General features: G+C 37.8%; 4 protein-coding genes across 9 annotated transcripts; 2 read left to right on the top strand and 2 right to left on the bottom strand.

The window, feature by feature from the left end:
- Nucleotides 1-73: 73 nt before the first annotated feature.
- On the top strand, nt 74-5476 carry gtf2h3 (general transcription factor IIH, polypeptide 3). Of its 3 annotated transcripts, none has more exons than XM_004072350.5 (13): nt 74-332; nt 411-490; nt 2783-2889; nt 3049-3191; nt 3431-3493; nt 3793-3822; nt 3911-3939; nt 4011-4085; nt 4352-4405; nt 4613-4681; nt 4757-4892; nt 4975-5011; nt 5138-5476. In XM_004072350.5, the coding sequence occupies exons 1-13, from the start codon at nt 323-325 to the stop codon at nt 5205-5207; spliced, it is 903 nt and encodes a 300-aa protein (XP_004072398.1). In that variant the 5' UTR covers nt 74-322; the 3' UTR covers nt 5208-5476. The 3 variants fall into 3 exon arrangements, 2 of the variants coding, with proteins under 2 accessions (XP_004072398.1, XP_078809179.1); XM_078953053.1 differs by having other exon boundaries at nt 107-332; nt 2127-2889; XR_013658163.1 differs by lacking the exon at nt 4757-4892 and having other exon boundaries at nt 84-332; nt 4894-5011.
- A 57-nt stretch (nt 5477-5533) lies between these two features.
- psmd9 (proteasome 26S subunit, non-ATPase 9) lies at nt 5534-7494 on the bottom strand. Of its 2 annotated transcripts, none has more exons than XM_020705884.3 (6): nt 7310-7494; nt 7133-7229; nt 6685-6878; nt 6504-6605; nt 6227-6315; nt 5534-6005 (listed from the first exon to the last, which is right to left on the bottom strand). In XM_020705884.3, exons 1-6 carry the CDS (start codon nt 7433-7435, stop codon nt 5978-5980), a joined length of 636 nt encoding a protein of 211 aa, XP_020561543.1. In that variant the 5' UTR covers nt 7436-7494; the 3' UTR covers nt 5534-5977. The 2 variants fall into 2 exon arrangements, with proteins under 2 accessions (XP_020561543.1, XP_004072399.1); XM_004072351.5 differs by having other exon boundaries at nt 7133-7232; nt 7310-7491.
- Nucleotides 7495-9069: 1575 nt separating this feature from the next.
- On the bottom strand, nt 9070-13559 carry LOC101158703 (rab5 GDP/GTP exchange factor). 2 transcript variants are annotated; one of them, XM_023958413.2, is made up of 9 exons: nt 13301-13559; nt 12314-12482; nt 12109-12236; nt 11088-11239; nt 10899-10968; nt 10665-10800; nt 10484-10578; nt 10148-10404; nt 9070-10067 (listed from the first exon to the last, which is right to left on the bottom strand). In XM_023958413.2, exons 2-9 carry the CDS (start codon nt 12469-12471, stop codon nt 9627-9629), a joined length of 1437 nt encoding a protein of 478 aa, XP_023814181.1. In that variant the 5' UTR covers nt 12472-12482; nt 13301-13559; the 3' UTR covers nt 9070-9626. The 2 variants fall into 2 exon arrangements, with proteins under 2 accessions (XP_023814181.1, XP_023814182.1); XM_023958414.2 differs by having other exon boundaries at nt 12326-12482; nt 13301-13556.
- Nucleotides 13560-14888: 1329 nt separating this feature from the next.
- Nucleotides 14889-22011, top strand: cfap251 (cilia and flagella associated protein 251). 2 transcript variants are annotated; one of them, XM_020705889.3, is made up of 21 exons: nt 14889-14940; nt 15160-15457; nt 15598-15735; nt 16079-16188; nt 16261-16369; nt 16560-16640; nt 16725-16802; nt 17682-17723; nt 17802-18061; nt 18148-18324; nt 18412-18662; nt 18758-18909; nt 19078-19254; nt 19346-19530; nt 19629-19743; nt 19816-19979; nt 20073-20163; nt 21090-21233; nt 21303-21531; nt 21628-21699; nt 21788-22011. In XM_020705889.3, the coding sequence occupies exons 2-21, from the start codon at nt 15206-15208 to the stop codon at nt 21910-21912; spliced, it is 2952 nt and encodes a 983-aa protein (XP_020561548.1). In that variant the 5' UTR covers nt 14889-14940; nt 15160-15205; the 3' UTR covers nt 21913-22011. The 2 variants fall into 2 exon arrangements, with proteins under 2 accessions (XP_020561548.1, XP_020561547.1); XM_020705888.3 differs by having other exon boundaries at nt 14913-14985.
- Nucleotides 22012-22328: the final 317 nt, after the last annotated feature.

Below are 22328 nucleotides of genomic sequence, written 5' to 3'. Positions count from 1 at the left end.
AATTTTGTTTTTATTAAAAAGACAGCAATCACATCACAGAGCTCTAAAAATGAAACATAATTTCCACTAGGTGGCAGTAGTGAGATTGGCTTTTTGTAAAGTAATAGAAGAAGAAGCTGCGCACTAAGTATGCGCCAACGGTAAGACGGAGGATCTCGTTTTTATTTTAGCACTTTTTTTCATATTAGCAACAAAAAAAAAAAGAGTGTAAAACTTTTTCAGTAAGTGTAAGCTGGTGTATAATTTAATGAATGGAGGAAGGAAAATAGTTAAAGCCCGGAGACCCACTAAGTTCTGATTCTTGAATTCATGACATTTCGTGATGGCATCAGGTATGTCTTGGTTTTCACATTACTTTTGTTTTTTGTTTTTCCTTTTGCTCACTTCCACTCGCGTCGCGTGTTTTGCAGAAGATGAAGTGAACTTGCTGGTCATCGTGGTGGACGTGAATCCGATCTGGTGGGGCCAGCAAGCTCAGCGTGAACCAGAGGTTCCATCACTTCTTTCTCTTTTCCACCCCATAAATAATCTACTACATGAAAAGCATAAAAGTGAAAGTAAAGGACAACACATAAAATATAGATCTAATCCATCAATTAAAAAAAAGAGAAACGCAGAATTTACGAAAACAAAAATTGGAATAATTAAGAATTAAACGTAATTTTGATTGATGCCTTTTTAAATAATAAACAACCACACTAAAGTCAGGATGTGTTTATTCTCGTTGACAACTTTTGAAAAATATTGTTTATAGTTATACATACGTTTGAGTACAGCTGACCACATCCAAATTGATCTTTTCCTTTTTCAAAGGATTAGATCACTTCAATGGTGCTTCAATTTTCATCTTGATTTCTGAAGCACGGTATTTTAAATGTGAAATTTCATTAAACTAACAGTTGATATTTATGTATTCATAATTATAGGGATAAATCTGATGAGCAACCCAGAGATTGAGATTGTAGCATCAGTCTGGAAATGTCACTTTCTAAATAAACTTCAGGTTTATTGTGTACCTAGTATGCAGTGGGGCAAAGAACTATTTAGTCAGCCACCAATCGTGCAAGTTCTCCCACTTAAAAAGATGATGAGAGGCCTGTAATTTTCATCATATTTTCATGTAGTTTTCATCATACCTAAACTATGAGAGTCAAAACGAAAAGAAAAAAAAACAACAACCAGAACATCACAATGTCTAATTTTTAAAGAATTTTCTTTTTGTAAATTATGGTGGATAAGTATTTGGTCACCTACAAACAAGCAGGATTTCTGGTTCTACTGTAAGAGGATCCTCTGTCCTCCACTCGTTACCTGTAGTAATGGCACCTGTTTGAACTCGTTATCTCTATAAAAGACACCTGTCGACAACGTAAAGCAGTCACACTCAAAACTCCACTATGGCCAAGACCAAAGAGCTGTCTAAGGACACCAGAAACCAAATTGTTGACCTGCACAAGCCTGGGAAGACTGAATCTGCAATAGGTAAGCAGCTTGGTGAGAAGAAAACAACTGTGGGAGCCATTATTAGGAAATGGGAGACATACATTACCATGCACTGATAATCTCCCCCCATCTGGGGCTCCCTGCAAGATCTCATCCCGTGTTGTCAAAGTAATCACAAAAACAGTGAGCAGAAATCCCAGAACCACACAGGGGGACCTCGTGAATGACACGGAGAGAGATGCGTTTTTCAGAGTGACAACAGTCTCAAACACACTGCCCGAATAATGAAGGAGTGGCTTCATAAGATGCATTTCAAGTTCCTGCAGTGGCCGTTACAGTCTCCGGATCTCAATCCCATAGAAAATCTTTGGAGGGAGTTGCAAGTCTGTGTCACCCAGCGACAGCCCCAAAACATGACTGCTCTAGAGGAGATCTGCATGAAGGAATGGGCCAAAAATACCAGCAACAGTTTGTGAAAACCTTCTGAAGACTTACAGAAAACGTTTGATGCCTGTCATTGCCAACAAAGGGTAAATAATAAGAATACAATAAGTATTGAGTTGAACTTTCTTTATTAACCACAAACCGGTACTTATTTTCCACCATAATTTATAAATAAATTGTTAAAAAAAAATCAGACAGTGATTTTCTGGATTTTTCTTTTCTCTTATTGTTTCTCGTAGGTGAAGGAGCCGGTTTAGCTCGTGCTGGTTTGCGGCGCCTTCCGTCCGTGAAACCAGGGTTCAAATCCGGGCTGCTCCCTGTTTCCTTCTCTACTTCTGTGCCGGTCCCAAGCCCGGTTGCGTTGAGAAGATTGCGTCAGGAAGGGCATCCGGCGTAAAACATTGCCAAGTTTACCATGCGACTTGTTCGCTGTGGCGATCCCTGATGGGAAAAGCCGAAAGAGGAAGAAGTTTCTCGTAGTTGAGGTTTTCCCTATGAAGAAAATTACAGGCCTCTCATTTTTTTTTGTGGTAGAGCTTGGTGGCTGACTAAATACTTTTTTGCCCCACTGTATGTTTTCATGGTGACTAATAACACCTTAAACTAACTTCACTAAAGAAGAATTTTAAAACCGCTAAGTATGTGGTTTTTATTTATTCTACATCTATTGTTTTGATGCATTATATCCTAATTTATTTCTGTTGAAAGTATAAATTGATAAATGCCACAGATGGCTTTGTTAAAAGCCAGAATGGCCTAACAAAGTTAAAAATCGGACTATTAACTGAAGTAGGGCTAAAGGAAGCCCTCATGACCTTTTTAATGTATTGGATCCACAATATTTGAAATTCGACAATATATATTGGAGAAAAAACTGTTTTCTCTCATTGTCCAGTTCACTCTGTCCAAGTGCCTGGATGGAGTCATGGTGATGGGAAACTCCCACATGGCTTTGACCAGAACAAACAAACTGGCTGTTATTGCCAGCCACTGCCAAGACAGGTAACTTTCTGTTTTTAACATATATTTAGTGCAAGCTAATAGTTTCACTAAAACTGAAATGTTTGTTTTATTGAAATCGTTTTAGTTTCCACAGATAAAGTACCGACTGGTTAATGTTCTGCTGCTTTTATGGCTTCTGTTTGATCTCTGTCCATTCAGTCACTTCCTGTATCCCAGTAAGAGTTTGGGAGGAGGGGGCGGAGCTGCAGAGGACACATCCTCCAGCAGAGACGGGAAGTACGAGCTCCTGGCCGTAGCCAACAGTGCCATTGCTGAAGAGATCCGAAATGTCCTGTCAAAAAGTAAATTACACGCATTCTTCTTTTTAACCCTTGTGTCCATGGATTACATGAAATCTTTCCACCTTTATCCACTTTTGTCATGGTAGGGAGAACACGTCAATGCAAGGTTGGGGTCATCTAAGGGTTAAATGATAAGCAGACAAAGCTTTCTTTGCTGAAAATGTGTTGTTATAGTCAAAATAATAATTAAAAGTGTGGTTTGAGTATTTTATTTAATCAATGCTTGTAATTCTTTATAGCTGAAGTGAGGGGCAATTCCACGGATACTCTGTTGGCCGGATCTCTTGCCAAAGCTCTCTGCTGTATCCTTACAATCTATTCTGTTTGTTGTCGTTCTAAAAAACAAATCCACACCAACAGTTTATTTTATAATACCTCTGTGGTCACATCATATATGGGATGAAGTGTAAAAGGGCTAAAAATACTAACATACTTTTGCTGCTTATTTGAAAAACAGGTGGAAACTTGTGTTTTTTCCCTAAGAATTGCCCAATTTTTGTTTCCCTGATGAAAAGAAGCCGGTTGGATCTTCCTATTTTATAAAGTAACAAATGTTAATGTGAGCTGTTTGATACATTTTCCTTAATGCTAATGAATACAGATATTTACAGGGTCTCAAAAGAACTTGACGGTAATGTTACTCATTTTGGACTAGGTATTGACTTGAACTTGTTGTTTTATTCCCTTACAAAATAAGTTGCGTTTATTTGTGTTTTTAGTTGGACAGGAGATTAAATCAAGAATACTGGTAAGTCCTAAAGTCATTTGTGAGTGTTTCTGACAACGTCAGACCCTGAGCTCATCTCCTGTCTTGGACAGGTGATCAAAGCAGCTGAGGACTGCGCTCTTCAATACATGAACTTCATGAATGTCATTTTTGCTGCACAAAAGCAGGTAACTTGGAGAAATCAGGTTCACGTGTTTTAATCTCCACTCAATATGCACTGTTTTTGTTAAATAAACGTACTGTCAAATACGTCAGTGACAACTTTAATATAAAGACTTTGACGTCACGCTGTAAAACCAGATATGATAGAACTTTTTTTTGTTTTAACTACATGCCACTGTGGGCTTTGATCTGGTGTGAATGGCCTTGTGTGTATGTGTGCGTTTGTGTATAAAGTCATCATAAAGGAATTTTTGTCTTCTTTTTGAAACAGAACATCCTGATAGATGCCTGTGTTTTGGACTCAGACTCAGGGCTTCTTCAGCAGGTACTTTTTTTTTTTTCCGACATGTTCATTTAGAGCTTAGTGTCACCGTTTACAGCACAAAGAGGATTGATCATTTTTGAACGGATTACTGCCAGCTGATGTGGGTTACAACAACATTCAGGAGGACCGAGTTTTGCCTCCTTGTTCTTCAGTTGTACAGCATTTCCGCTACCAGAGCTGAAAAGAGGTTTTTGTTTCGTTTTCTAGGCTTGTGATATAACTGGAGGCCTGTACTTGAAGATACCTCAAAAATTAGCTTTGACTCAGTATCTTTTGGTAAGAGTGAATTTTCGCATTGCTTTGGTGCAGCACATGTGATTTAAGGTCCATACTTTTGTGTTTTATTCCCAGTGGGTGTTCCTCCCAGACTCAGAGCAGCGTTCCCAGCTAGTATTGCCACCCCCTGCGCATGTAGATTACAGAGCAGCGTGCTTCTGCCACCGTAATCTCATCGAAATTGGTTATGTATGCTCTGTTTGTCTTTCAAGTGAGTGATTTACTGCCACACTATGAGGTCTCAGCAACAAATTCCCCGTATACTGACACTTCATTCTCATCTCTTCTTGAAGTATTTTGTAACTTCAGCCCGATCTGCACAACATGCGAGTAAGTGTTTTTCATTTCCAAGCTACCAAATCCGGCTTTTAAATTGTACTGCCAGTAAATGGGACATTTAGCACCAATTGAACTTTGTGCATTTAGACTGTTCAGTCTCGTTTTGTGTTGTTTCAGGACTGCCTTTAAAATCCAACTGCCACAGATGGTCAAACCTAAAAAGAAGAAACTCAAGATGCCTGCATGATTGCCCCTCCAATGTTATTCAGACCACTTCTTTGTCGTCACTTAAAAAAACTTTTGTAGTTTTAGATTTGTTGAAATTTTAAACGGGCTGGAAAATGCAAACATGTCAAGACAGACTTTTCACCTGTCATTCATACCAATGTCACAGACGACTTAGGAACATGCTAAGTTAAATATTTTTCAGCCCATATCTTAGTTGTTACTTGTAAATTGAAAAAACTGTACTTTTTGATTCAATAAATAAAATCTATAATTTTATTTGAATTAAAATTTCGTTTTTCTTGATTGTCTCAAAAGCATTATTGTGTGGAATCTATAGAACACAGGTTGCAATTTTGTCTTTTTTTATTATTTTAGATGACATTTTTAACACTGCAAACACAAAAAAGTTCTTCCCATTACATGAAAAGGGGTGAAAAATCTAATGAAAAAAACAAGCCAAATTCAATCAAACAATTTCAGATTATTGCAAAGCATTTGCATTTTGTTTTAGATATTTTTCCTTATTTTATTTTTTCTTTAATCACTGTATCCTAAAGTCAGTCACTAATTTCAACCAAGATGAAGAATATAGAAAAATCTAAATCTATTTTTGTTATGCAGAAGGGAAAACTAACAGTCCCAACTTTTGCAAATGCAGAAAACTGTCTGCCAAATATTTAATCTCAAGTGTTCTTTATTGTCCCATATTCTGCTCTTGTATACAAAGTCATTGGGAAATCACTCAAAAAGGAAAGTGGGGGAAAAGTTCCAGAATGTAAGTTGTGTAGTTTATCTCTGGACAGGAACAATGTTGCATCTAAAAAATGAAAAGAGAAACATGAACAGGTTTTGACTTTAGGTGTAGCTATTCAAAAAAAATCAAAAACAGCAATAAGAAAGTATGGTAAAGGATTGGTTTACCAGTATTTCATTTCATAAAATGGCTGTTTTTTAGCCCCTTTTAAATTTAGATCAAGCTGGTTCTACAAGAACTGATCCAAACAAGGGCTTGTAACAGTGAAGATGCTTTTTACTTACCCCAGCAGACCTCTGCCGGACCATCGCTGTGGGGTGAGATTCACCTGAACCTTTTGGCCAGCCCTTACAACCGTGACACGCAGAGCTTTCTGCAACAGAAACGCGATGAAGAGATTCCCATTTTAGTTAAATTCTTATGGAATTAACAGAAATTTGTTAAGAAAAATGTTTTAATTTGAAAGCAAAATACATTGTGGCAACAAAACAGACTTATTAGAAGAAAAATAGAAATGTTAATATATTCAATATAAACCTGCAGGACAACATCTAAACTTACCCCTTCACTGTGTTGCACGACAGATGCAATATTCTGGAGGTTCTGAAAGTTCTTGGTGTTTACAGAGCCAAACTCAATGACTTCATCTCCAACTTTGAGGCCCTTTTAAGGGAAAAAAAAGATATCTAAAGTAGTATAAATAGTTTCTTTGAGAATACAAAATAAGCTAAAATTCACTAACCGCTGCAGAGGCAGGTGAACCTTCAGTCACGGTGTCCACTTGTGCAAAAGGAGGAGGCAGGGTGACCTGCTGCTCCATGGGCTCCTCTGTGGCTTCTGCTTGGTCCTGTTCTCGCTTGGCCTTCTCTCGAGCGTGCAGCTTGTGCAGGGCTTCCTCTATCTCTGCCATGATGGCCTTATGGTCGTTTTGCAGACCTGAAAACAAAGAAATAACGTCTGTTGCCATAAAAGTTTAACAAAAAAGGGGGGAAATGAAGAAAAAAAAATACAGCAAAAATAAATAGTTAAACTAAAGAGTCTTTGCTGTTTAAAATTCTTATTGACTATAAGTTTTGAACTTTTGGTTCAAGCTATACAGGATCATGATCTTCGTCGGATTGTTGAATGTTATATTTATTTTCTATACACAACAAGCTCAATAAAATGTGTTTCAAAAATCTTATGCTTACATGATATGTTGTGTCTCGCCGTCCTGATTTGGTATAAATTCACATCCGCTCGTGGGTAACCCTCAGCGTCAACCAGTGGACCCTCAACTCCAACCCCCTGCTATAAAAAACCGATAGAATGATTGATTTTGGAAACTCGAAACCCAAAGAGTTTATGTAACTTTGTGTCCAACTTACGTCCTCTAAGACATCATAGTACGCCTTTATCTGCTCCTCAATTTCTTCTTTTTTTTTAATCATAGCGTTCACATCATCCATCGTTACATTTAACCTTTCAAGAGAGTTTTCTTCTGTCATCTTCATTTCTGCTGATGGCTATTAGCTCTGGACTTCCGGTTTGTGACGCACGTCTTTGTTATTGAACGCTGTTGACAGATTGATGCATTACCGCCACCTTTTGGTTGGGAGGGTAAACATTTTATTTTTTTTATTTCTTTTCGACATGAGAAAATTGGGAATTTAAAAAAATGTAACTACCTGATTCTGACATGACATCTGCGATGTGGCTTTTAAGTGCTGGTATCCTGTTTTTTAATATAAATTATGATTAATGCCGGCTAATGGGATGGACTGAGGGTGTAAGAAGAGCGTTGAATGCAAGAGGGATGACTGTGGTGCAAGGGAGAGAGGCTGCTCAGGACAGGGATGGGTGGAGAGAGCTTGTGTATGGATGAATGGATGGGTGTGGTAGAGGTCTGGTCTTGGGATGAAGCGGCAAGGGGAAACCAGCCTTGGCTGAGGCCCTGCTGTGGAGGTGCCCACACTGGAGTGTGCAGCTGACCCTGGTGCAGTGTGGTGTGGCTTAGACCAGGCCTCAGACCAGTCACACGCACATACACACACACACACTGAAGGAGGAGGGTTTGGGGAAGAGACAGAGGGAGCTAAAATTGTGTGCCTTGTCTAGGCTACCCCACCTTGGTGGGACACAGCCTTGGTAAATAAAAAAATAAAAAAAACAAAGCAGTAATTCATGTTTATAGATGTGTTGTTCCTCACTGTCTACTCAGTATCTCTTTAATATTAAACATCAAAAGTGACCGTAAGATTTCAATGTTGTTTCTTTCTACCGCTTCCAGATTTTGTGGGTTTCTAGGATTAAGAGGATGGCTGTGAAAACTGTGCATTCAAATGATGTTGGCAGAACGGACACATCTTTAAAAATATCATAAAAGGGACAAATGTGTGTGTTTGTGTGTGCGTGGAGGGGGGGTGGTTTTGTTTTTGCACAGTGACTACAATTCCATTAAATCCCCAAAAGATAAATTCCACTGTTTTTTTTTTTTAAATATCTGCAAGTCAATGCCCTGAACTTTCATTCTAATGCCCATTAGTAGGGTAAATTAATTATAATAAAAGGTTTTCATTGATTAAATTAAATGTAATTGCATCATGTAAGAATGATATTCTTAATCAATGTTAAAGCTACCATGGAGGAGACTTTTATTTTATTTGCTGATAAGAAAAATCTGTAAGGGAATTATCTTGTGCATATTTTGACATTGACAACTTTACCAAAACTGCTCCAGCACAAAATCAGCCTCAAAACCAGCCTCCATTAGTTTCCTTTAGTGAATCTGATGCTGCTCTACAACAGATAAATACATTAAAAGTCTGAAGTTCCTCATTACAGCATTTCTAGATATCCACAACTTTCATCCACTCTTCCAGAATAGAAATACTATTAAATTCATACAAAAATGTCTGATTATCTTTTGACTTTCTGGCATTAAAGATAACTGATTTCATACTATGTGACAAAGCATCTCTTCACTTCAGATCTTTGTTTAAAAAAAACATACATAGTTTCATTTTCCTTAGGAATCTTTCATTCCATTAGAGGCCAGATAAAACATTTTCTGCCCACAACATTCTAATGTTTTATCTGTTGATAAAGTCTCACATACATAAAAGTTTCAAAATAAAGGCATAAAACATTCAATCAACAAATATAATCTTTAATTTCTTAGTTCATACGAATATCGATTAAGATACATTTATTTAATGTTCATAAACTTCATATGCTGTAACCAACTTTTACAAATGGGAAAAATAAGAAACTGTGTCTCTGATCTGCAAAGAAAAAAAAAAAGATCATACAGCTGTAGCATAATCACAACCGTCACTTGTAGTGATCACAAAATTAATTTCACATTTCAATCTGTTATTTTGCAACATTAGAGTATATTCACAGTGAACACAGAAAACACCATTATGAAGTAGGCACCCTTAAGTGTCATCCCCCCATTAACCTTCCCCGAGTGTTCAGTGTAACTTCATTACAAGTTACTAATGTAACTATACCGGCAGGATTTCCCTGTCTTCATGTTAAAACATTAGTGCAAATTAATGTTAAAGTCATTACAAATCCAAATATGTTCAGAAATAATACAGAGAAATGTCAGGTGCCTTTAATGGATCCTTCTGGAGTTAGTTAGTGCGTGTGCAAATTTGTTAGATAAATAAAGTTTCTCCTGAAAGCTTAGTTCTATTCCTAGTTTTTGTGGAGGTTCTGGTAAGACAGTCTTTCATCTTCTGGAGCTCCATGATGATCCTGAAGCACCGACGCTGAGTGGTCTTCATCATCACCTTCGCTGTGTTGACCCTGATCTGATACTGAAGCCAGCTGTGAGACCTCAGCTTGTGCGGTTATCTCCACCTGAGCTTTGGTAAACTGGGCGGTTGCTTGGTCAATCTGACAATGAACATCTTGAACCCAGTTCTGGAGCTGCACACTGAGATCATCTACTCCTTGGTGAAGTTTCTGGTGTCTGCCTTGCAGCTCTTCCAACAGACTCTGTGTGTCTCTGGCAACGTGATGCCTCTTTGCTGCTATGGAGGGCGCACGCTGACCCCTCATGTAGCTTTCAAAATCTTCAGGGCTCAGGTTGAGAGCTGGTCCATCCAGCTTCTCAATGAAGGCCACTGCACATGACTAAAGAAGGGGGGGAAAAAAAGAAGGCAAAAATCAATCCAAACGCAGCTTTTCCGTTAGAAACGTCAAAGCTCACTTACCAGGTTGGTGAAGTAGTAGCCGGTCTCTCCTGCCATGAGACTGTGAGGGAGCCCAAAGCGAATCATGTACTGCATGTTGGAGTGCAGGCGGGGCGGATTGGCTTTGAGCAGCACATAGACCAGGCCGGACAAGAAGTCATCAGCATTAGCGGGCTCACTGCTGGACACAGCGAGCGCCTCAAAGATGTGCTGACAGCATTTGGATACGCATGCAAGTTTGTCCTGCGGGGCTCTTTTGGCATCCATTTCAATTATGGCTGTTAAAAAAAAATATTATTTTGCTTTTCTTCTAATGTTTTATGTGCATTTTTTTTACAGTGCAAAGCAGAAGTTAACCTGTTATTGCAGTCAAGAAGGGGTCTCCTGTGACTGGAATCTTCTCATTTGGAAAAGGAACACTCAACATTTGTGCCGTGATCCAGTTTAAGGAGCTGCGATGTGTGGAAAAATCACAACTCAGATTAGCGGTTTGGAGCAGAAACAGAACAAGGGACTCAAATAAAAAAAGAAGAGCTACCGTATCCGTCTTTGGAGAGCCAAGTCCTTCTGTTCATCGTCACAGCTGTCATGGCAGAACACCCATTTGTGCAGTCGTGTCATTATCAGCTTCTCTACATGCTCCATTATCTCAGTGACCTGAGCTTCAGGAAAACCTTAAAATAAAAAAGTCGATCCATCAGAGTTCCTGTTGGACCTTTGGATTTCGAGAACACCTGACAGGAAAAAACATGAAAAACTGCTTTGTACTCACTTCTAAAGTGCTCAGCAAAAGATTGGTAGAAGTCCTGCACAAGGTCCGACTGTTTCTGTACCGGCAGATCCTTTGAAGACAACAAGAATTGTTGTGGATTTCTATAATCTACTTATAAATCAACAAAGCAATCTGTCTTCAGGATTAGTCATATTCCAGTGAAGTGGGAACATTCCTGCATATAATTACATGGTAAGCCTTCATTGTGTTCAGGAAAGCTGTGCAGCGGGACTGCAGACGCTGGGATGGCGGGCTGCGCAAGATCTTTAGGAAACCAGGGAAGTCACCAGGTTCAAGGCTCTGGTAGGCTTGTAACATCTTTGTATGACTTTCTGAGGACTCTACAGAGACAGACAAAGGACATCATCCTGTGTTTATCAACAGACTGATATCTGAAAAAAGACACCAAATAGTTTAGTTAATTTTGGAAAACTTTTGAGATAGTTCATTTCCTTTAACAGCCACCTCAGAGACGAAATCCTTTCCTTATTAAAAAACAACAACAAGTCAGCTAAATCCATATTTATCTGTTTGTAAAGGGAAGGAGGCAGCTGCTGATTAATCGTCATATTTTTGGTGTCCTGACCTGAAGATGTGTCAAGTATTTCAATTTAGGCCCAAAGCATGTAAGGCAAACTGAAGCACAGCAAATGAGCTGATCGATGGTTCTCAAACACATAAACAAAACAAATAAAAATGCTTGGGATCCATCATAAACACAAAATATTATTTTAAACCACTGTGAGGTGGACTGGTCAAGACTGCTGGAAAAGACTAAGCAGGCAGTTCTAAAACTCAAAACAATACAAGACCTTGGGGAAAATGTGTGAACTATGGCTGGAAATGAAATTTGGCAAAATTATTTGGGCAGTTTACTTATCTGCAGTTACAAATTGTTTTCAATGATTCTAGCAATATAGCCGGACTATTTCTCAGGACATTGTGCTAAAGCATTTGCAGGCTTGTAAAAGACACAGTTATTATCAGTTAACCTTCATAATTTTTAAGAGAACCTTGTAGATTGTTACCATTTTGATTTCTTCCTGACAAGATCAAATTGTCTTGTTGTACATAGTTGTGGGTTTGACTTTTAAAATTTTTAGTTATTCAGGACACTTCCTTTTTGTATTTTCCAAAAGTGTTAAAGAATCTAATCCTAAGTGACATTTCAGACTTGATGGCGGTTAAGTCAAACTGCTTGAAAGGTTACCTTGAGGTTTGGGAGGAGACGAACTGCCCCAGAAGAGTCTTCTCACTGTGTTTATGCGACGACTTTTTTCAAAGTTCTTCTTCTCCTCAAATTTAGAGAATGTCGGGGATGCGCCATCGTCTCTTGGTCTGTAATAAATGTTAGAGTTACACATTTCAAGCTTCAAATTGTCTTCAATTATTCAGATTGCACCACAATTCTCTACCTAGCGTCTTGCCTCGGGGTGCTGGCAGAACGAGATCCATCTCTCCAGCACTTGGAGCAGAAGCCGTTCCATGCAGGATTTCCATAGAAACCACAGGCGTTTTTGCAGAGAAGCTCCTCCTGGGTCACATGGATCCCTCTTTGCTTTTCTGTCCACATTGTAGATCTCCCTTTCATGCAAACCACCCACGTGAGAAAACAACAGATTTTCACGAGTTACAAAGACATATGGCTACAAACAATTAAGATAACATGAAATTAAAAATGCTATTGTAAACTTTTGATTAAATACTTGGGTGGGGGGGTCACTGATGTGGACATGTCCCCAAAATATCGTGTTCCCACTTCAGGACAAACCCAGGTCTCTACATTCCATCATTTTATTACTTTTTATCATGGTGTGCGTATGTGTGTCTGTCTGTGTGTGTGTGTGTGTGTGTGTGTGTGTGTGGGTGTGTGTGTGTGTGTGTGTGTGTGTGTGTGTGTGTGTTTGGGGGGGGGGGGGGGTTGGAATGTTTGTCTTGTCATCTTGTTTTTAAATTTCCTTGTATTTTATGCACAACACTTTGAGTTACATATGTTGTTGTAAAAGTGCTGTATAAATAAAGATTGATTCGATTTGATAAATAAATTGTAAACAGTGTCCTTTACTGTACACGGTCCCAGTGACTGAGATGTGTACTTCTTTATTGTAATTTTGTTTCCCAAAAAACCAATGTATTTATTTAAATGAGATCCATAGACACGCGGAAGTCAGAATGACAGTCTGCAGTCTATTTTTTGTTAAGTTAAAGGAAAGACATTTTAACGAGTTTATGACAGGTCAAACTCTGTTAGATAATCAATGTAAAGCCCGATCAGCTGACTGTCAGTCAAGAGAACCGGGGGCAGAAATATATACGACAGTAATATCAAATCTGACAAACGTTGAACGGAAAAGCACAAAGCTAGGCCTGTTTTAAAATTAAAATCAAAAAGAAGTGCTTACCTGTCAGTCAAAGAGCGGGTAAAACATCACAGAACTCCAGTGACTTATGGTAACTGCCTTATTAATTCTACCTCCCCTTATCTTAAACCCGCGACATTTACCATGAAGAAAGCGACAGCCCTCTACCCTTCGAGTGGATAAACAAACTGGTGAAAATGTTATTTAAAAAACAAATCTAGTTGGAAAACACGAGACAAGTGGAAAGCTTGACACGTAGCTGGATGAGGAACAGGAAATACGTAGTAGCTCTTCGCGGAAATGACTGATGAAAGAATCCTTTCAAAATAAAAATTAATGTTGCTCAATGGTGCCCATGATACATATTATTCGATTGGCCGTCACTTGACTTACGACGTAATATATATATATATATATATATATATATATATATATATATATATATATATATATATATATATATATATATATATATATATATATATATATGCGTAAGCTAACTTACAGCCTCATGGAACGCCTGGACAAATCTAAGAACTCAATTATCATGTCTCTGACTGATCCCAAAAGAAGCTCATGCCGCTACACTTCTGCCCTAAGGAAACACTGGATACAGCGATTATACTCTTTTTAAGTTATATCTTTTTACTTTTTATTATAAATACTGTATTTGTATCTTATGTTTTATTTTATTCTCTTTTCTTCCTATGGACCACCTGAGTCTGAAATAAAAGTTTGACTTATATATATATATTGGTAACGCCCAATGTACACTTGTTAATTGAGTCAAAAATGCATTATGGCAGCGCAAATATATACACGACATAAGAAACGAATGCTCGCATCACATGTGAAATTTCCAGAGCCATGGCAAAACTGGGTTCTGCATTTAATGTCAAAACGTTTATTCTAAAGCTTGTACCTAGAATGACTTTGGAGCGTTATATCCAGCTTGATCTATGACGGTTCATATTTGAGTGAATGAATAAAAAAGCTTTTTTCCCCCTCCTAGTTTTTAGCCCCCCCCCCCCCCCCCCCCCCCCCCCCATGTAAAAAGAGGGGAAAATACAATAAAAAAAGAAAAAGTTAAAAACAGAAATGAGAAAACAAGCTAAATTAATATTTTGAACTTGCACATCACTCCATTTACCCATTTTATATCCGTGATAATTCACTGACCAGATGCCATTGTTAAATCTACATATCCTTTCAAAACACATCTTAAATGTTCTCAATAACAACCATAGGCTGCTGAATGACAACACTTTTTGGAGGGTTTTTTTCTTTCACATACACAACGAATGTAAGGCTGCATATAAAAAGCCTGAAGTAGCTTTTAGAGATTTTCCTTTCTTAAAAAAAGGACACCAGGCATTCTGTGACACGCATTTTCTTTAAACAACAATTCATTGACTATGTTTATAATCTCATTCAAATTTCCGTTTTTCTCTTTGAAATAATCCATAGCTAGCTTTCTGATAAAGTTTTATTTGTAAATAAAATACAGTTTGGTGATGGTAAAAACAGTCGCATTTATTTTTTCTTTAAAGTTATGAAGCCAGATTTAATACCACAAGGTTTGGAAGGGAAGCAACAAATAAACGGTGGCCTTTTAATCTGAAAAGTTGAGCCGGAAACGCTTTGTGGTACCAAAGTAACTAGGCAACGGAACGCTAACTCAGGTGATTTCTGGGGATTTCAAAGATCCGTTGTTTGTCTGTTGAATGGTGAATTTTGAGCCTAAACGGGAAATTTCTATAACATTACTCATATTTTATGGTTTTTTACAGTGTTTTCTACGATTTTTGTAGACTTTTAATGTGACATGTTTTCTTTCAATGTTTTAAGTGTCATGTAACTAATTTGGCTTTAATGTAATTTTAAACTTGCTTTACCAACAGAGCTCAAAGTTTATTGTCTCGCCAAACGTGTCAAGCTCTTGACATCATGTCAGACAAAGAAGACGATAAGAGCAAAATTGAAAGCCAGCCATCTACAGGCCCCATCCAGGACCGTGGAGCCACAGCTGAGGATGAGGATGAGGAGGAGGAGAAAGCAGAGAGCAAAGACACCGCAGGCTTCAGTAAAGTGGAAAACAAGGCCAACAATTTGAATGTAAATGCGAAGTCTCAAGTCTATACAGCAACTAAAGACACACTCTTCTCAAAGAAGACATCTGTGTCTGAAACCCAAGCATTAGTAAGCATGTTTTTTTTGTTTTTGTTTATGCTCTTATCTATTGATTACATTTGAATTTGATTTTTTTTTGTTAGAAAATAATGCTCTTAAATGAAGACTTTCAATGGTTCATGATATCAATTGCATGTTTTGCTATCTAGTCACCAAAGTGGGTATTCGGGATAAATCCAGATTTTCCTGTCTTCACTCTGCAAGACAAGGACCAGCTGGTTCTGCTTTATACTTCAGGATTCGGGATCATATACAATCACACTTTAAACGTCCAACACATTCTGCAGGTACAACCCACTACAATGTTGAAAGACATGGTCTTTTGTTTGGATGAGTTTTAAAAAAGTGAAAGAGGCAATATGACGGAGTGATTATTTTATTGAGAACCTTTAGGATAAGCTATTTATATTGTATTGTCATAAAAATCACTTTCACTTGTGGGATTATCAGGATGTTTGGTTATTACTTATCAAATTTAGAGCAAATACAATAACATTGTTATATTTCTGCACATTAAGGTTTTTATAAAAAACGATAAATAACTCTTGTGATCATTTTGCTTCATCTGTGGGGTTTCTCGATGCATATTCCTTCAGCAGTGAAGGTTTTTCCCACTCTTTACCTCTCTAGGGTCACTCAACCAACATCTCTTGCATGTGTGTGAGTGAAGACAGACGTTGGATTGCAACAGCAGACTGTGGGTCTGAGAGCATGGTCATAATCTGGGATGCTTATTCTGGGTAATGATTGATACTTAAAACATATTTTATTAAAAAGTTGTCTTTTAATTCTTGCATTTGTCACCTTTTCAGTATTCCTGTTCAAACATTATTCAATTGTCATCCTGCTGGAGGTGTGATTGCTGTGGCATTTTCAAGCGACACTAAACATCTGGTAACTCTTGGGCGTGAAAAAACTCAAGTGAGTGAAATATAACTGAGATTAACAGATTTATTGACAAAAAAAAATCAAACAAGTTTCAAATACTTGGGGATTTTTCTCTTTCAAAACCTCTCAATCCTTTACAACAGCATTTAAAAAAACAGGCAAGGTTTTGTCTGCTGCATAAAATATTGCTTTGAATAACCTTTTCATGATGATCTTTTTTTAGTGTGTGTGTGTTTGGGATTGGATCCCAAACTCACAAAAGCCTGTCTGCTTTACAAACATCCATCCTGAACATGGTTTTCAAGTAAGAAAGCATTTTTTATGTGCATTTAAAGTGTTTGGACTGAAGAGAGCTGGTGATAAAACTCCTTGTGTTTTTATTTTTCAGACATACGTCGCCTGCAGGCCAACTGACTGCATTCAGCTCCTTACTGGAAGTGAAAGCCATGTGCTGTTCTACAGCATAGTAAGACGTGTGCCAAAAATGCACAAACATTCATGCATCATGTTCTTGTCCTTTTTCACACACATTGTTAGGGGGCACTTAGAAGCTTGATTGAAAGTTTTAAAAAAAAGACAGAAAACATTTAAAGAATTTCGTATAAAATGAAGAACATGTTTTTAATGGCAGTTAGTTTGGTCCTGTCTGAAATGTTTTTAATTAATCAATCATTCTTGTAAACTATTGCAGCATTTTTTATAAATGTCACAATTGCTTTTCCGTGGGTGAAATGAACCAGTAATTCTAGATAGTTCAGAATTACTGGCAGTAAAACTCAGCTATATCCTTAATCGCTTTTCCACAGGTTGTTAAACAGTCTTCCCTGTCTTGTAACATTATGTAACAAATAAAAAATACATGTAAGCATTTCTGTCATGACACTAAATGTATTTTTTGTTAAGTTAATTTATTCCTTTTAAAGTGGTTAGTTTTGTGCCGTTTTGATCTGACCCAAATACTGTTAAAATAGTTTTGCATTTTTATGTTTTATTTTCAAATTTAAAACTTGTACAATGACCATAGAAACCTCAGATGCTAATCCAAGTATGAACGATTTGGATCAGGGAGATACTCAAACTAATAATATTTCATTAACAACCACATCACAATTTTTCTATCTTTTTCATATAGAAAGGCTTTTACTCTCACCCCCCTCTGGATATATTTTTTTAATATTGTCCTATTTTTTTTAAAGCATATGTCCAAAATAAAATATTATCATATTTATACGTAGTATTTATTTGAATTTTTACTTTAGTGAAAAATCTACACGCGTCTTTCTGTCTCTTTCTCATTGAAAGTCATCCCAAATTTCTGTTTGCTTACCGAAGACATTTTTTTTAGGTGGAAAGAAATTTACAGTACTTGGCACTGGATCTCAAAAGGGTAGGCATTAAAACAAAATATTATCCAATAACATTTATTTTTTAAGAATTTCACAGATGCTTTTGCTCTTTTTTGCAGTTCATGAAGGCAGAGAATTGTGCTGCTGGGAGTGCAGTTCTTTTACCTGACCCTCCCAGAACCACCCACCGCTCCAACGCGTCTGCCCCTTGGTCTCTATTTCACCTGAGAATGCCACAGATCCTGACAGTCATCGGTCGGGACATTGTTGTGTGGGAAGTCTCTGATGACTTAGTCAAAAACCAAATCGTGTCAGACAAAACAATCGTGCCTCTTTGTCTACAAGACAACCCAATTACTGCTCTAACCATGGCTGATGGGTAACCGAAGCCAGAAAAGTATTCACTGTGGCTTCTTTGGAACTACTTGTTCATATTTACGTTCTGTTTCATCTAATCCCCCACAGCCTCATCATAACAGGAGACACGAAAGGAGATATCTATTTTTATGATGAAACGTTGAGTCTTCTCTTATTGTATAACAAGCTCAACTTGGATCCCATCGCTTCCATTTCGTTTACCAAAGAGTGCAAAAAAGAACACAAGCAGGACTGCATTCTGGAGGACGAACCAGTTGTAAAGGGGTAAAAGCAATACATGCTTTTGAATCCAAAAATGTGGTTAACAGTGTTAAAGTCATAACTGCATTTTACCCATTCCTTTTGTTATAGGAACCTTATAATATGTACAGTCAATTCCACTGTCCTGCAGCTGAACACGCAGAGTCACAGCATTCAGACTCTGGTACATCAGGAGCAGGAACTGCACCACGCAGTTGCATGCCACCCCAGTGAGCCTTTTGTGGCATTGGGCAGTCAACAGGGTATTTTAAAAGTATGGGATTATAACAAAAAAACAGTGACCGGCCGGAGGCTTTTTGAAACGGAGGGGAGCATCCAGTGTGTCTCTTTTGACCTTAATGGTAAACCAGGAGATTCATGTACTCTATTACATGCTAGCGTTTTGCTCCTATGCTTGTGTAAAGCTAAAATAAAAACTTGTTTTCTCTCTAAACAGGAATCTACCTTGCAGTTGGCTTCAGCACTGGATCTGTTCAGATACTCAATGCCAACGCAATTCAAAGTGATTCACCTGAGTCCTTGGGCTGCACTAAAGACAGCATCCATATAATCGTCTTCTCTTCAGACTCTGAGTACCTTGCAACTGCAGTAAGCACATCTGCAAAATGTTCATATTTAACATAGTTATACTGGACTGTTGTTAAAACTTTGAACATACAAAACATGCTGTTAATCGGATGTTTCCAGAATGAACCTGAAGAGCTTTCATTTAACTCTAGTATTGAATATATATATTTTTTATTATATATCATTAAGGATGCTGGCAAAGCTGTGACAGTGTTCCACCTGCAGAAAAAAGAAGGTTCTCAGCGTCAGTGGATTTGTCTGGACAGATACCACTCTCACTCCAAGCCCATCACAGATCTTCTTTTTGGGCTCCATTTGGACAGCACCTATCCAAGACTGCTCTCATTGGGAATGGACAGACAACTGGTCAGCCTGCTTTGGTGGTTTTTACTATTTTCTACCATGGTTTTTGATTTTATTTTTGCAAATTTACTACATTCTGTGACTTGTGCAATAGGTGGAGTATGACCTGGAAAAGAGCACTGTGGGCCAGCTCGTCATCAAGAGTTCTGATCGCATTGAACAAAGTGCTGTCCCATTGTGTATGGCGTGGTTTCCTCCCCTGACAACAGAGCAGTTTCTTCTTATTGCCTCAGACCAATACAAGATGAAACTCCTCAACAGCATAACCAAGATGTGCAGGTCCTTGGATCTTGTGACTTTCTGTCACTTATGAGTGTTGCTGAAAATCCCAATTGGACAGCATAATAACATGTTTGTAACATTTTCTACCCAAACAGAAAGACTGTACAGGGCCCAACATTTGGCTCTCCTATTAAGCAAATGATGATTCTTCCAAAGCATAAAGAATCCAAGATAAAGTCATATCACCTGGCATTCATCACAGAGGATAGGGTCAGTGTGTAATTTCTTAAAATAGAATTTTTTCACATCACTTTACAACTAAACGAGCTGTATGTGCCGTAGCTTGGTCTCCAGATTTTGCCCCCGGATGGGAACCCATACAAGTCCACTGCTTTGATCTGCCATGCAACAGGAGTGTCTTCCCTATCCTCCTCCTACGACGGGAAATTTGTTTTTACCACAGGAGTTTCTGACTACAGTTCCATCATGTGGGAAATTAATCTGAAGTAAGGATTAGTCATTTAAACTTCAATAGCAGAGAAACTGTGTGAGCATTTGAGAGTTTTCTAAACAGAATTTCTCCTTTGTGTGATTCATAGTGTGTTAGAGGCTGCAGCTGCTTTGGGTGGAAATGACATGATTCCCTTTTATTCCCAATTGGACGGAGGGCAAGAGGGCAAGTTTTATAGAGTGAGTTGTATTTACTGAACACTTGGCAAATATCTTCTACCAAAATGCGTTAAAAACATGAAAGTAAAAGTGTCTTTCTTGTCAAGGTCCTTGGATATTCATATGTGTTGAACAGACACTGCTCATGTTTAGATTATTTTTATTTATCACAATATTTTGAAGTTTTAGCTTTTATTGTAATTACAGTTAAGAGTAATTCCATTTTTAAGGGACTTCAATGGCACAAGTCACCACGTCTAACTTTTTAAAAACAAAACAACAGATTTTCCCTGTCAGAAATGCACATAAAAAATATCAGTGTAGAAACAGATGTTATGACTCAAGATCCTCATAAGGAGCATCTTTTAAAATCTCCAGTCATCTCCTTAGTTTTCTTTTTTGTCGGCCGATCATTTTCTTTCCTAACAAAAAGTAGTCCATCACTTCCAAGAGCAATTTAGTGTCTTCTCTGTCACTGGTACACTCTATAACAAAATCATCAAGCTATTCTGAGAGATGATGAGACTTTAAATTGCACAGGAATTATGAGTTGTAGAAAATGAAAAATTTGGAAAGAGTTCAGTCATCTCAGCTGATCCTGTCCCAACCATTTTCTCAGGCATATCACCCTTTCCTTCAATAAGTAATCAATCCAGTTGCAAAGACCTCCTCCATGTGCATTTTCGGGAACTACTTTACAGCAGTGAAAGCTGAATAGTGTTGAAAAAATTCAGAACATCCCAAACAGTACCATGATCTTCTTTGAGTCACAAGCCTCTACCGACTGCAACGACTGGAAACATTTTTTTTTTTATGTAGAGAAATATTTATGTTTATTTTAAAGGGAAATCCTCATATTTATACATGCAACACAATAAATATCAGAAAAGCCCCATATGAATGTCAGAAGTGATGATTAAATGTATAAAATGTGTTTGTTTCCTAAGGATATGGAGGATTTTTTCTACTACTGTCAAATCCGTCACTATGGCTCCAGCTTGATGAGGAAACAGCCAAAGCCAACAGAAATTCCTCTGTCAGAGGTTCCCTCCTTAATGAGAGCTGTGGGCTACTTTCCTACTGAACAAGAGGTATGTCATAGAAAACATCAGCAAATTTTATCCTTCAAAACGAAACGGTATGTTGTTTTTTTTCACCAGATAGAAGACATGCAGAACGAGATCAAGTTCAGCAGGTTTGCTGAAACTGGAAAGTATGTAACAGACATTGACTTACAGGAGTTTATCAAGTTGTACGTCAACCACCGGCCAGCCTTTGGCGCCCCTAGCAATGAACTTGTTCAAGCTTTTCACGTTCTTGCTAAGAGCAACAGTACAGGACAACCTGTTCTGCAGAGACAGGAGCTGCTAGAACTTTTACAGGCTCGAGGTACGTTTAAATCAGAAAAAAATGTTCTAATGTATTTCTGCTGTCTTTATAACTTGCATGATGCATGTCTTATACAATTTTTTTTCTTACTGATAGGGGAACAGATGACCATGAACGAGGTGGAGGAGTGTTTTACCACACTTTTAGGCCTCAAAAAAGAAGAAATTTGTAGGCATAAAAATTATGACTTCAATTTAAAAAATAAAACAAATAGAAATACCTGAAAGAGTAAACAATCTTTAATTTTCTCTTGCAGGTGAAGAACATTTACTGGAGAGAGAATTACCAGAGGAGATTTCAATGGAGATATTTACAGATCACATCTTGGGCTTTCCTCAATCAAACAGGAATGAAGGAAGCAGATCTCCTCCACCACAGTGATTAATAAGACAAGAAGTCACAGCGGGCTGCATACACGTTATCATTTTGACTTTACTTTTGTTCCTTTGTGGGTTTTTTTTTTAAACAGGTTCCAACAACTATCATTGTTATAGTTCATGTTTGGAGTGCCAGCACAAGTTTAAAGGTGGTGATTTCAGTGGTTGAAGTCAATCAGGAAACCGTACACACAGTTTTTAGAAAATGTTAGGGGGCACATATTAATGAATTTATGTCAGGAATCTATTGAAATTTGAATATAGAGGCATTTGACCAATGTCTGGACTTTGGACATGCCTGTTGAAAACATTTCTACCACAAAGGGCTCTGTAAAAATAAACCAACCACTGACAAGGAAGACAAAGGTAAAACAGAATACACAGCTGATAGTCCTACTGAATAGACTGTTAGAATTAGTA

The sequence above is a fragment of the Oryzias latipes genome, chromosome 9, assembly GCF_053564925.1.
Source record: "Oryzias latipes strain Hd-rR chromosome 9, Olatipes_Hd-rR_3.1".
NCBI lineage: Eukaryota > Metazoa > Chordata > Actinopteri > Beloniformes > Adrianichthyidae > Oryzias > Oryzias latipes.
This window is presented reverse-complemented; position numbering and strand designations above follow the sequence as displayed.